Source organism: Schistocerca piceifrons, chromosome 3 (genome assembly GCF_021461385.2).
Source record: "Schistocerca piceifrons isolate TAMUIC-IGC-003096 chromosome 3, iqSchPice1.1, whole genome shotgun sequence".
Lineage (NCBI taxonomy): Eukaryota > Metazoa > Arthropoda > Insecta > Orthoptera > Acrididae > Schistocerca > Schistocerca piceifrons.
The window spans coordinates 34,326,439-34,340,181 of record NC_060140.1 but is presented as its reverse complement, the minus strand read 5'-3'; the positions used below and the strand labels follow the sequence as shown (position 1 = coordinate 34,340,181).

Below are 13,743 nucleotides of genomic sequence, written 5' to 3'. Positions count from 1 at the left end.
AACATACTGTGTGCTGGTAAGCGCCAAACCAGGTCTTTCTTGAGACCAGAAAAAAATAGTTACATAACCTTAAAGTTACAGGACCATATATAACTTGGAAAGTTGATAGGTATTTTTCAAATATTCGTTTTTTAAATATTATGTTACGCAATAAATTGATATAAAAATGAGCCATGTGAGCCATATATGCAGAGTGAACAATAATGAAACGACAAATTGCAGTGACAGGGAAACATGTCCTATGTCTGGAAATGGATGGTGAGTGTGCAACGACAACAGATCGTCCCAGCACACAGTGCAGAACTGCATCGCATGCATACATGTCACAATACGTGACGATTATGCAGACTGATGGTGCCATTTCTGGTAAAGTTTGCTTCGTCGGACTGATGACATAAATCTGATAATTGTGATGATCGGGTGCAAAAACCATCGACATTCTTACCGTAGATAGAAATCCGCTGCTGCTAATCATTGCACTCGTTGGTGATAGCAACAGCAGCATTTGTCACGCAGCATACACGTAATGCTGCTTTTGCTTAGATCATTTTGAGGTGTTACTTTCCTGCAGCTTGTGCTACGGTTCGTCTCAGTATTCTGTAGAAGCCGGTCCTCCAGATCTGGTGTACGCACAGTCCGCCGCCTCCCTGCACGCTTCTCTGTCTGGAAGGGCCCACGATCACACAAACGCCAAAAAGGGCTTGTCTTGTTGTGTGATGTAGTTTTTGTCCGTGACGGTAGTTGTTTTGGTACAGCCGTGCTGCCTCTTGACTACCTTCATCTCCTTGGCCGTACACAAACACCATCTGGGCTTGCACTCGATGCGAACACCGGACCACTCTGCTGCTTACAGCACGCTGCGTCAACCACACAGTCTGCAACACACGAGGAACTCAGGGCACGTGGTCAGAGGAACTTCCATTCGTCAGCGCCGTCTACCGCAGCAACGATGCGTTTCCGCACGCATGTTCGTAGGACCTTTCTTCCTCCATTTCCAAGCAGGAAGCCGTCCCTGCAGTTTGTCGGTTTTATTGAAGTTGACCCTGTATATATACCTCGCACTGTCATCAGTTAGGTACAATGCCAAAACATTATTCGTGGAGAAACAGATTCTTCTAAACTCACTTTCTTCCTCATTCAGCACAATTTTTTTTCTTTAAGCTATGACGTGCTAGGAGCCACAGGCATGTTTCAGTTGCTTGTCATTTTCTGTTTTCTTTTCTATCATCTTTTCTCTTCTTTTCCCTAGTTTCGCACCTGTCCCGGAATCACTTCTACCATAGAATCCTTCCAATTTTAAAGAATTCATGCAGAAGACATTTGTCTCTGTTCCGTCATTTCTTTTCTGTTCGTAGTTCTAAACCCTTTTTCACTTTTCGGGTCCATCTTGTTCTTAATTTCTTGTCCTTAAGGCATCTGAAGATCTATCTTGATAACCTGTTCTCCTTCATTCCACATAAATGTTCTAGAAATCTGACTGTTTTGTAGCTGATTTTTTGTGTGATGCTTCTGCAGTTTACTATATTTCTTCATTACTTGTTAATTTCACGACTTCTGTTCTAATTGGACCTACAATTTTCTTTATAAACCCAAATATAGCTGAAGTAACAGACAAAAGGTTTCATATAACTTTGCAAAACTATATTGTTAAAACAAACGAATGTACAATTATGAACTCCTTGAAGACATTTAGTTTTTGGTCAATGTTTACTTCATTATACACTACTGGCCATTAAAACTGCAACACCAAGAAGAAATACAGATAATAAACGGGTATACATTGGACAAATATATTATACTAGAACCTGACATGTGATTACATTTTCACGCAATTTCGGTGCATACATCCTGAGAAATCATTACCCAGAACAACCACCTCTGGCCGTGATAAAGGCCTTGATACACCTGGGCATTGAGTCAAATAGAACTTGGATGGCGTGTACAGGTACAGATGCCCATGCAGCTTCAACACGATACCACAGTTCATCAAGAGTAGTGACTGGCGTATTGTGACGAGCCAGTTGCTCGGCCACCATTGACCAGACGTTTTCAATTGGTGAGAGATCTGGAGAATGTGCTGGCCAGGGCAGCAGTCGAACATTTTCTGTATCCAGAAAGCCCCGTACAGGGCCTGCAACATGCGGTCGTGCATTATCCTGCTGAAATGTAGGGTTTCGCAGGGATCGAATGAAGGGTAGAGCTACGGGTCGTAACACATCTGAAATGTAACGCCTACTGTTCAAAGTGCCGTCAGTGCGAACAAGAGGTGACCGAGACGTGTAACCAATGGCACCCCATACCATCACGCCGGGTGATACGCCAGTACGGCGATGACGAATACACGCTTCCAATGTGCGTTCACCGCGATGTCGCCAAACACAGATGCGACTATCATGATGCTGTAAAAGAAGCTGGATTCATCCGAAAAAATGACGTTTTACCATTCGTGCACCCACGTTCGTCGATGAGTACACCATCGCCGGCGCTCCTGTCTGTGATGCAGCGTCAAGGGTAACCGTCGCCACGGTCTCCGAACTGATAGTACATGCTGCTGCAAACGTTGTCGAACTGTTCGTGCAGATGGGTGTCGTTTTGCAAACGTCCCCAGGGATCGAGACGTGGCTGTACGATCCGTTACAGCCATGCGGATAAGATGCCTGTCATCTCGACTGCTAATGATACGAGGCCGTTGGGATCCAGCACGGCGTTCCGTATTACCCTCCTGAACCCACCGATTCCATATTCTTCTAACAGTCGTTGGGTCTCGACCAACGCGAGCAGCAATGTCGCGATACGATAAACCACAATCGCGATAGGCTACAAACTGACCTTTATCAAAGTCGGAAACGTGATGGTACGCATTCCTCCTCCTTACACGAGGCATCACAACAACGTTTCACCAGGCAACGCCGGTCAACTGCAGTTTGTGTATGAGAAATCGGTTGGAAACTTTCCTCATGTCTGCACGTTGTAGGTGTCGCCACCGGCGTCAACCTTGTGTGAATGCTTCGAAAAGCTAATCATTTGCATATCACAGCATCCTCTTCATTCGCATCTGTAGCACGTCATCTTCGTGGTGTAGCAATTTTAATGGCCAGTAGTGCATGTCCCCTCAAACTACCATGTGGCGATGCCTTAATTTTGCGTTTCTAAATGCAGAAATTTCATGGTAAAAAATTTTCTTAACTGCTCCCTATGCTCGCCCCCGTTTTTTGTATTTTTGGTCTATGATATGTTTTACCACGCATTTTTCTCAATTACCCGTCCTATGTAATTTAACATTTTAGCCGTTTCATTTTACCCACGGCCGTATTTTGGTGCTTTTTGCTTTATTGACATAAAATATATCTTTGACAGTTCCCAATATAAAACTGTCGCCAGATTCTACAGAATTAATATTATTTCAACAGCAGTATTTCAAGAACGCGACATTTTTATGAAACAGTCAAGTATTACAAAGTAAACGGTCACTCTGACTATTACAGTGTAACTTACTTCACGATTTTTCAGGCTATAGTGTGCTTAGAAAATTTAATTTACGGCAGCATACAGGCATCGAAACTGCTGCGATGTTATTGAACTTTAAAACAATAACTCCCTAAAATCATTGAACGCACTGGATGCCTAAGATCGAAGACATTAACACACACAGCTCTCAGCTGAAAGCAGAGACGCGTCTGAAGAGCCAGTTTGGGGCAGCATGAGGCGTGTACGTTGTAAGAATCCGGGAACGGCTCGTGACCAAAAAGATGGCGGTGCACTTCGTTCACCAAGAAATACATTGACAAACGAGAGAAAAATTAACGCACTGCTCACGTTTTTGTACGCACGCATGATATAAACAGATCGCTCGCTCATTTCATTGCATCATCCTTCATATTAGCAAATTTTTCAGTCTCTCTTTGACAGATAAGGAGCTCCTAAAACGAGATGTCGTTCAATAGAGAGCATTGCGACTGCTTATAGTCTTTCTTGGCAGTAGTATTTCGAAGAATATTTTGATGCGTTTTAGTGATGAAAATCAATGTTCTGTTTTTGATGTGATCATTTCAATTGTAATTATCGCTTTGAAGAGCTTCACAAAGTCGTTTGATGCAAAGCTCCACACGTACTTTTCAACCCCTCTCTTCCATAGATGAAACAAAGTTCTGTTCAAAGTGTCTTTGTTTCCAAAAGAGAATAGCTTTCAGTGGCAGCTCTGAAAGGAGTTCCTCGAAAAATGGACGAGTATGTGGTGCATTACTCTGGCAAAAAAAGAGAGGCTGCAGCTAGGTGTTCAGAGAAGTTGGATCTTTCTTCGTAAATTATAACATCACGTACTTCTTTTTGCCTTCTACAGTATATTACACATCACTCCTCTATCTTCAGTTCTACCTGTTTTATTATACTCGCGCAAATCTGTTGAATTTTCACTCAGTCCTTCCCTAATTTTTGTAATTTCACGGTGAAAAGCTGTCAGCTGATTTTGTGCAAAAGTTGGGACAATATCTGTTTTCTGTAACTGATTATACAAAATATCCACATGGTTCATAATTTTATGAAAAAACGAGACCTAAAAATTAACCTTTCATCCTTCAAAATAGTTACTAAGGTAGGATGGTGTTTTCATTACACTGTTTTTTCCTCATTGCTCATTCTATTCATGTTCTTGATAATATCTTCCCTATATTCGAAAAAAGTATTGACTCTCCTCTGACACTGAACTTGGCAGTCCTTTTCATACCATTTTTTTGAGAATTGCTAATTTTTCTGGGAATACTAGAAAGAAGCTGCAATGTCCCCCAAGTTTAGTGAAAAATATTCGCACATTTTTAATAACTGCAGCGGCTGTCAGCTTGAGGTTCAACTGGTGAACACAACAATGAGTGTATGAAGCACTGGAGAACGTTCTCTTAGCCGGAGCTTGCACTCCACGTGGCGACCCACTCATGAATGCTGCACCATCACATGTTTGTGCTGTTAGTTTGTGTGGGTAATTCCCCAAGTGGTTGATTATCTGCTCTATAAGGCACATTGGCAAACGCTGTGCATCACAGTTTTCTGGTGCTACGAAGTTCCAAAATCTTTCATTAATGCTCTACCTATGTACTATAACTACCTGTAAAACGCAGGCTACATCACAGCCAGAAACTCTGCGTCCTTAATTTCCTTTCTAATTTCGTCCTGGCAGACTTGAAACATGCAGTGGAGGAGGTCATTCTCTATGGTTTTAGAACTGCCTTTGAATACTGTTGCTTTTTTCAAATGCGATTTTAATACAGGGTCTAATTGTGCGCAAAAAATTAATCAAGGAGCGAAAAACACTAGGACTGGAAGACGATTCTATCTCATAATGCCTGACGGCAAGATCCAACGCTCCACAGAAAAGTATACAGATAATTATTATATTTACTACGTTTCTACACTCGTGTTCAGAAAAAACAGAACACAGGTAGGAAGTTCATATTCACAGGACATGTACATTAGTATCTTCTGCAGAACTGATTAGCCTAGTAGTATGTGCTCTGTTGCTCAGTAGGGACAGGGTGCGCCATGTACCTTGTCGACTTGTTGTTCCATATATGATGGTATCGACGCGTATAAAGCTCAAATTGTATCCTTTGGTATAGCCAGCCATCCACGATGCATTCACATGGCTCCAAGGTCATCTGTGGTGGTTGACACTGGGTCACAACGGTGCACCCATTGTTTCACCATATCCGACACATTTTCGATTGGCGACAAGTCTGGTGATGTGGCGGGCCGTGGGAAAAGCCTGACGTCCTGTGGTACCAACAAGGCACGTGTTCGTGCAGCAAAATACGGTGGTGCATTGTCTTGCTGAAACGTGGCGTCCGTGCAGACAGGGTACGGGCACGGCTCGCAGGACGTCACTCGAGTAGGCCACACTGGTCACACACCAACTGTGGTTTCTGGTTGCACCCAGTAGCACCCCACACCATAGGGCTTTCAGTCGGTGCTGTATGTTTTTTACGAATGTAATCACTGTGATGTCGCTCCCTGTCTGCCAACCAAAATGCGGTCATCGTTTCCAAACTAACAGAACCTCGATTCGTCTGAAAACACTATCTGATGTCATTGCTATTCCCAGTGGTATCGTTCCATAGACCATTGCCGTCTAGCACGTTTCTGCACATTCGCCAAAGGTAGGCAGAGAAGAGAAGACGCGTCCGTTGCCCGTGGCATAATAAACGGCAACGGATAATGTACAATGTGTTACACTGCTCCACTACTGCGCCAGAGGCGAGGACGACGCAGATCTGCCCTGCAATGCCATTCGGATGAGGCGGTGATCTTCTAGGAGGGAGGCGACCTTACCCATCTCGTAATGCTCTACGTCCTTTCGTGAAGAATTCTACGCACATCTGCTGCACTGTGGAAACACTTCGTCCCACCCCAGCAGCAGTTAACGCTATGGATCCATCACATTCCCTGACACCAGTACTGTGATTTGACGGTACTGTTCTCCAGTAATGTGCCTCTTTAAGACTCAGTGATTTGACGGTACTGTTCTCGCATACGGGTGTTGCGCGACAGTATCGATGTTGACCTTGAATCCGCGGGCCCACATGTTTCTTGCAGAACATACCGAGTACTTGTGTGAATACAAACGTCCTGTCTCTAGTCGTTCGAGGTGTTCTGTTTTTTCTGAACATGAGTGTATTTCCAGTAACTTTTTGGTTGTGTAATGCTGCGGAACTGCTTACCCAATGCCTGATTGGGTAGCTACATTTACATTGCCTAGACTTGCCACATTCAAAACGTTATTGCATAGACCGAAGAAAGTTTGTGTTTTCTAGTTTTGTCATGGAGATGTTGAATGTCACAGACTCGGTGTTTAGTCGACAAAGTATCTCCTACAAATAGTAACAAGAGAAACAGAATAAGCCGCTTTTCATATCACCACTACACAGCCTTTCATCCTTGCTGTACAGTTCGGAGTTATATTTTCTATTGAATTGACGGGGTTTCGCTTAAACTGTCAGCGAAATTGTTTAAATCGGTCTACGTAGCCTCTCGAGTTATAATTTATCTGTTTCAAAACTTGCGTAATTTGAAAGGTTCTGGGGACAAGTAAATTACTTGATTTACTATTTTACCTATTCACTTCTTACTTGAGCCCCAAAATTCACTATAGAACAAGCTAAAACAACAGATACAACGCACAGTGAGTAGTTGTTTCACTCGCAGCTGCGAATGAACTGTTAAGGAAATACGAGAGTTCCGTATTGTTCGGAGATTCAACAGCCCCGGCTCTCTCCAGGAGAGTGTGGCCCAGTCTCTGCGCCCGGCAGGGGGGCTCGGGTCAGGTGTTTGTACGATCGAGCCCCGTATACGAGTACAACGGTGGTAGGCTTTGCCTCCGCACCCCCCGCTCCCCCCGGACACCTGCCCCCTGAGGCACCATAGTCCGCGTTTGAAAGCGGGTCGCCGTCGGAACAGTTCCGTCCCACTCGCCTGTGTTCGGCGACTAGAGCCAGAGCCCGGGTATTTCAAAATAGATAAATGGCGCTCTACTTCTCCACCTGTACAGAAAGCTCAAAAAGTAAACACAACTGAAAAAAAATCATTTCCGAGGGTAGCGCAAACCAGGAAACCTATACAGAATCGTGTAAAGATGGTGAGGAAAATTGCTAAACAATGTTGTGGAGTTGCAGCATTTGGTAGACGTACACCTGCAACATTCTACTTCGACCACTTGAGAACGAGGTTTCGAATCTCCTGTCCTGGACATATATGAAAATATGGCTGACACAGATAAATGTTATATGTCGTTTAGCACCGAGTGTTAATCTAAAGCACTTTGATAACCGGGGCTTGGCTGTAGCACATTAAGACACCGTCCTGTTTTCTTGTTTGTAGCTCTCTGAAGCTGGTGTACATATTCTCCGTCAACCCGTACCTGGGACCTCTGCAGGTCTCCCTGAGCCGCATGGTGCTGGACATCATGAAGTTCTTCTTCCTCTACGTTTTAGTACTCTTCGCCTTCTCTTGCGGTAAGTGATTATCTATTTTTATGAAGCTGAAATGTGCTTACATTACTAAGAGACATTTCTACGAAAACTACCCGTAATTGTTGCGCCTAGATTAGAGATATTTTAAATTGAAATATTAATTTTAGATAAGGCAAAAGAGAGAGAGCAGCGAAGGTAGACACCGTTGGAACCCACGGACTAGTAGCACGCATGCGCAAAGCTGAAGACCAAGTACATCTCCAGTACCTGTTTCCGCCTATGATATAAAATATGCATGAAGACTAAGATGAATATTCCGTTCCTATCGGAATAACGAGGTGCAATTATTTTATTTTCTTACATGACACTGACCACCAATCTGACTCTGTCACAAATATTAATAGAGGGACAACGGTGCCTCAAGTCAAGACGTTCTTTGTAATTTGCACTAATTTTAATTTTACTGGTGGTTACCGGTTTCCGCTGTACAACAGCCACCACGAGCCGAGTCTCGAGTCCACGAGCGGCAGCTGTGTCCACACCACCACCGCCGACTGCCGCCACCCACACGGCGCCTCTGCACACCGACGCTCCCCCACGTGGAGTACAAACTGGTCTCATGGAGGTAGCCACCAGCAAAATGTAAATTAATGCAGATTGGACTGATACTCTTCATTTGTAACAACTACAGCCGTTGATGTTCCAGCACCATGTCAAACATTCTCAGACACTCACTTTTGACAAAAAGAACTACAACACAAGATCATTGAACATGCATCTTTTTGCAGTATATGACGTTGATAAGAGCAGCGCCATTCCAGCTCCATTTCCAAAACGAACATAGTTGTGGTAAGTAGGGCACAGGAGAAGCGCTCGTCCACACTCGCGGCTGGGCTGGAACGTCAGTTACGGGAACTGCAGTAGGGTAGCACTGTGGGTCCTGGCGCAGATAACGATCTGACCTTGCCAGTTCTAGTGATAAGAGCAGACTTCCAGGAGCTCTACCCGTGCACCTGCAGCAACTTCAAGGTCACGCTGAAGATGATGATGATGATGATGATGATGATGATGTTTCGCTTGTGGGGCGCTCAACTGCGCGGTTATCAGCGCCCGTACAAAGTCCCAACCTCTGCTCAGTCCAATCTCGCCACTTCCGTGAATGATGATGAAATGATGAGAACAGCACAAACACCCAGTCATCTCGAGGCAGGTGAAACCCCTGACCTCGCCGGGAATCGAACCTGGAACCCCGTGCTCGGGAAGGGAGAACGCGACCGCGAGGCCACGAGCTGCGGACCCAACGCTGAAAAGGCGCGCAATCTGCCCCCACGGAATCCCCACACATCGGACAGCTGCATTACGTAGGTACAGGATGCATCCTGATACTGGCCAATAGGGAGTTGGGAAACTCGTCCTGCGATCATTCCCGCCTTTCTCTCTAGACCAACAGGACCTCTCCCCCTTTTCTCACTAGAGTGGTTGTGTGCCATTCATCATTCGAGGTCGGTGCACCATACCGAGAGGAGGAATCATCAGCAGCAAAGTTATCCTGCTGAAGAAACGGCGGAAAATACTGTCGTAATTCACAAAGAATGGCACTTTCACATTACGCTGTGCGGCTGAACTACTATAATTAAATGATGTCATTACATTTTCTGTAAGCAGTCACACCTCCTATTCTAATTCACAGTAATTTTACCGATTTTCTCCAACTACCCACATTTCCAGTATAAGATATTTGGAAATACGAGATTTTAAATGTTTAACAGTTACCAAAACACTTTATTTCAAACAAAATATGCCAGTATCCTGCATTAAACAATTTTCACAATGCATTATTTAACAACGAATACATTCCTGCTTTTACCTTCTGCGAGCTGCAAGGATCTACATCTACATCTACATACATACTCCTGTTCCACTCCCAAACAGAAAGAGGGAAAAATGACTGCCTATATGCCTCTGTACGAGCCCTAATCTCTCTTATCTTTGTGGTCTTTCCGCGAAATATAAGTTGGCGGCAGTAAAATTGTACTGCAGTCAGCCTCAAATGCTGATTCTCTAAATTTCCTCAGTAGCGATTCACGAAAAGAACGCCTCCTTTCTTCCAGAGACTCCCACCCGAGTTCCTGAAGCGTTTCCGTAACACTCGCGTGATGATCAAACCTACCAGTAACAAATCTAGCAGCCCGCCTCTGAATTGCTTCTATGTCCTCCCTCAATCCGACCTGATAGGGATCCCGAACGCTCGAGCAGTACTCAAGAATAGGTCGTATTAGTGTTTTACACATGAACCACATCTTCCCAAAATTCTACCAATCAACTGAAGACGACTATACGCCTTCCCCACAACTGCTTGTCCCACTTCATATCGCTCTGCAATGTTACGCCCAAATATTTAATCGACGTGACTGTGTCAACCGCTACACTACTAATGGAGTATTCAAACATTACGGGATTCTTTTTCCTATTCATCTGCATTTATTTACATTTATCTATATTTTGATTTAGATGCCATTCTTTACACCAATCACAAATTCTGCCCAAGTCATCTTGTATCCTCCTACAGTCACTCAACGACGACACTTTCCCGTATACCACAGCATCATCAGCAAACAGCCGCACATTGCTATCCACCTTATCAAAAAGATCATTTATATAGATGGAAAACAACAGCGGATCCGCCATACTTCCCTGGGGCACTCCAGATGATACCCTCACCTCCGATGACCACTCACCATCGAGGACAACTTACTGGGTTCTATTACTTAAGAAGTCTTCGAGCCACTCACGTATTTGGAAACTAATCCCCTATACTCGTACCTTAGTTAGGAGTCTGTAGTGGAGCACCGAGTCAAACGCTTTCCTAAAGTCAAGGAATATGGCATCCGTCTGATACCCTTCATCCATGGTTCGAAAGATAACATGTGAAAAAAGGGCGAGTTGCGTTTCGCAGGAGCGATGCTTTCTAAAGCCGTGCTGATGCATGGACAGCAACTTCTCTGTCTCAAGGAAATTCATTGTATTCGAACTGAGAATATCCTGCAACAAACCTATGTTAAGGATATTAGTCTGTAATTTTGAGGATCCGTCCTTCTACTCTTCTTATATACAGGCGTCACCTGCGCTTTTTTCCAGTTGCTCGGGACTTTACGTTGGGTAAGAGATTCGCGATAAATGCAAGCTAAGTAAGGAGCCAATGCAGTAGAGTGCTCTCTGTAAAACCGCATTGGAATCCCATCAGGACCTGGCGATTTATTTATCATCAACCCATTCAGCTGCTTCACAACCTCAGGGATGTCTATCACTATGTCCTCCATACGGGAATCTGTACGAGACTCAAACGGCGGCATGTTTGTACGATCCTCCTGCGTGAAAGATTTCTGAAATGCTAAATTTAAAATTTCAGCTTTCGTTTTGCTGTCTTCCGTTGCCAGGCCAGACTGATCAGTGAGTGACTGGATGGAAACCTTCGACCCGCTTACCGATTTTACGTAAGACCAGAATTTCCTTGGGTTTTGAGCAAGATATTTTGCTAAGGTATGACGGTGGTAGTGGTTGTATGGTTCGCGCATCGCTCTTTTTACAGCAGCACAAATCTCTACTAACTTTTGCCTGGCCTCATTCTCCCGATCTTTCTTGTACCGGGAGTGCAACTGTCTTTGCTTCCTGAGCATTCTTCGGATTGCGCTGTTAAACCACGGTGGGGTCTTTTCCGTCCGTAACCCACTTTTTCGGCACATACATCTCCAATGCGTGATTTACAATGTGTTTAAAGTTTGCCCATAATTCTTCCACGTCCATCGTACCGGAAGTAAATTAAATCGATTCATTTACTAAGTGGGATGCTAACAACTGTTTATTTGCTCTTTCTAGTAAGAATGCTCTCCTTCTTGACCGACTTTTTAACTTTCGTAACCATAGTCGTAATGACAACATCATGATCACTAATCTCTGTCTCAACACTGACACCGTCGATGAGGTGTGGTCTGTTCGTGGCTAACAGATCTAAAATATTTCCATCACGCGTTGGCTGTCGATTTAGCTGCTCAAGACAGTTTTCGGATAATGTGTTCAAAAGTAATTCACACAACGGCTTGTCTGTACCACCTGTAATGAATCCATAGACATCCCAGTCTATACCAGGTAGGTTGAAGTGGCCTCCGACTAATATAGCATGATACGGGTACTTCTGCTATACAGAGTGCAGACTCCCTTTGAATGATTCTAGAAGCGTCACGGTGGAACCTGGTGGCCGGTAATAACACCCAACAATTAACTTTATTTTTCCTAGCCCTGTTAAACGTGTCCAGATAACTTCACAATCACACTTTACTTCGACCTCAGTAGACACAATATTTTTGTCAACTGCAATGAAGACACCACCTCCTACGGTGTCTAATCTGTCTTTCCGATACACGTTCCAACCCTCACTAAATATTTCGGAACTTTCTATCTCAGGGTTCAGCCACCCGCTTCCTGGAGGGCAGTAAATTCAGGAACTTTATTCCGAACACTCTTCAAATTTACTGCTAATATCTTGATAGCTGAAGCGCGTCCTGATTTCACTGCCTGCACGTCGACTGGTGAGTGTTCATCAGGACACCTCGCACTACTGCCTAGCCTAAAAAAACCCCATGTGCACGCCACAAGTACACTGCTACCCGAGTAGCCGCTTCCTTTGTGTAGTGCACCCCTGACCTATTTAGGGGCGTCCTACAATACCCCACCCAATAGCGCAAGTCTAGAAATCTGCAGCCAAGACCGTCACAGATTCGACGAAGCCTCTGGTTGAAACCCTCCACTCGGCTCCAAACCAAAGGACCCCGATCAACTCTGGGAACGATGCTGCAAATAGAGAGCTCTGCTTGCACCCCGCGTGCGAGGCCAGCGGTCTTCAAATCCGCCAGCCGCCTGTACGAACTGAGGATCGCCTCAGAACCCAAGCGACAGGCATCATTGGTGCCGACGTGAGCAACTACTTGCAGACGACTGCACCCCGTACGCTCGATAGCCGCAGGTAAGGCCGCCTCCACATCTCGGATGAGGCCCCCTGGCAGACAAACCGAGTGCACGTTGGAATTATTTCCAGCCCTGTACGCTATTTCCGTAAGGGGCTCCAACACCCGCCTAACGTTGGAGTTGGTTATAACCAGCAAGCCTTTGCCCCCGTGTGCCTGCTCGGGCCCTGCTGAAGGAGCGGCCACCTGCCCACTGACAGGATGAACGGGCGAGGCCAGCCGGACAGCCTCCACATTGACCCTCCGCCTCGAGCGACGCGAACGCGTTGCAATCCGCCACTCACCCTGAGGTGAGGGCGGCCCCAACGCGCCGGGTACACTAGAAGGTCCCTCGGCGGCTGAGTCAGCGGACGCAGCAAGCGACACCTGGGGTGTCTCAAGCGACGCGCCAGACCCTCCGCCGCCGCTGCACCTCGAGGCAGCAGCCTGAAGGCGGGCTGACCGTGGCCAACAGCACGCTCAGCTGCTCGCGAACCGCGGCCAGTTCCTCCTGCACCCGCACGCAACACTCACACACCCTATCCATCCTACTGCTAATATCTGGACGTATAGAGTTACGACAAATAAAACAGCAATATGCGACTGCACAGTTGCGTCACCAGCGCCAGATTGAGCTGCGATACATGAACAATTACTTACGAACTAAGCAATCAAATGGCCACGACTACGCCACTATACAGATATTATAATGCGATCCTACCCCTGTCTTAGTACAAATGACAACCGCTAACGCGATGTTACACTCTACCGTTATTAAAATTTGATAT

The 13,743-nt window shown here is 45.3% G+C and overlaps 1 protein-coding gene across 1 annotated transcript in view; it reads left to right on the top strand.

Moving 5' to 3' along the window:
• LOC124788372 (transient receptor potential-gamma protein-like) overlaps positions 1 to 13,743 on the top strand; it is a 389,094-nt gene that overhangs the window by 185,531 nt on the left and 189,820 nt on the right. The window contains exon 8 of the mRNA XM_047255637.1: positions 7,864 to 7,997. Coding sequence (XP_047111593.1) covers positions 7,864 to 7,997 — 134 coding nt within the window. The remainder of the gene's footprint in view (positions 1 to 7,863; positions 7,998 to 13,743) is intronic.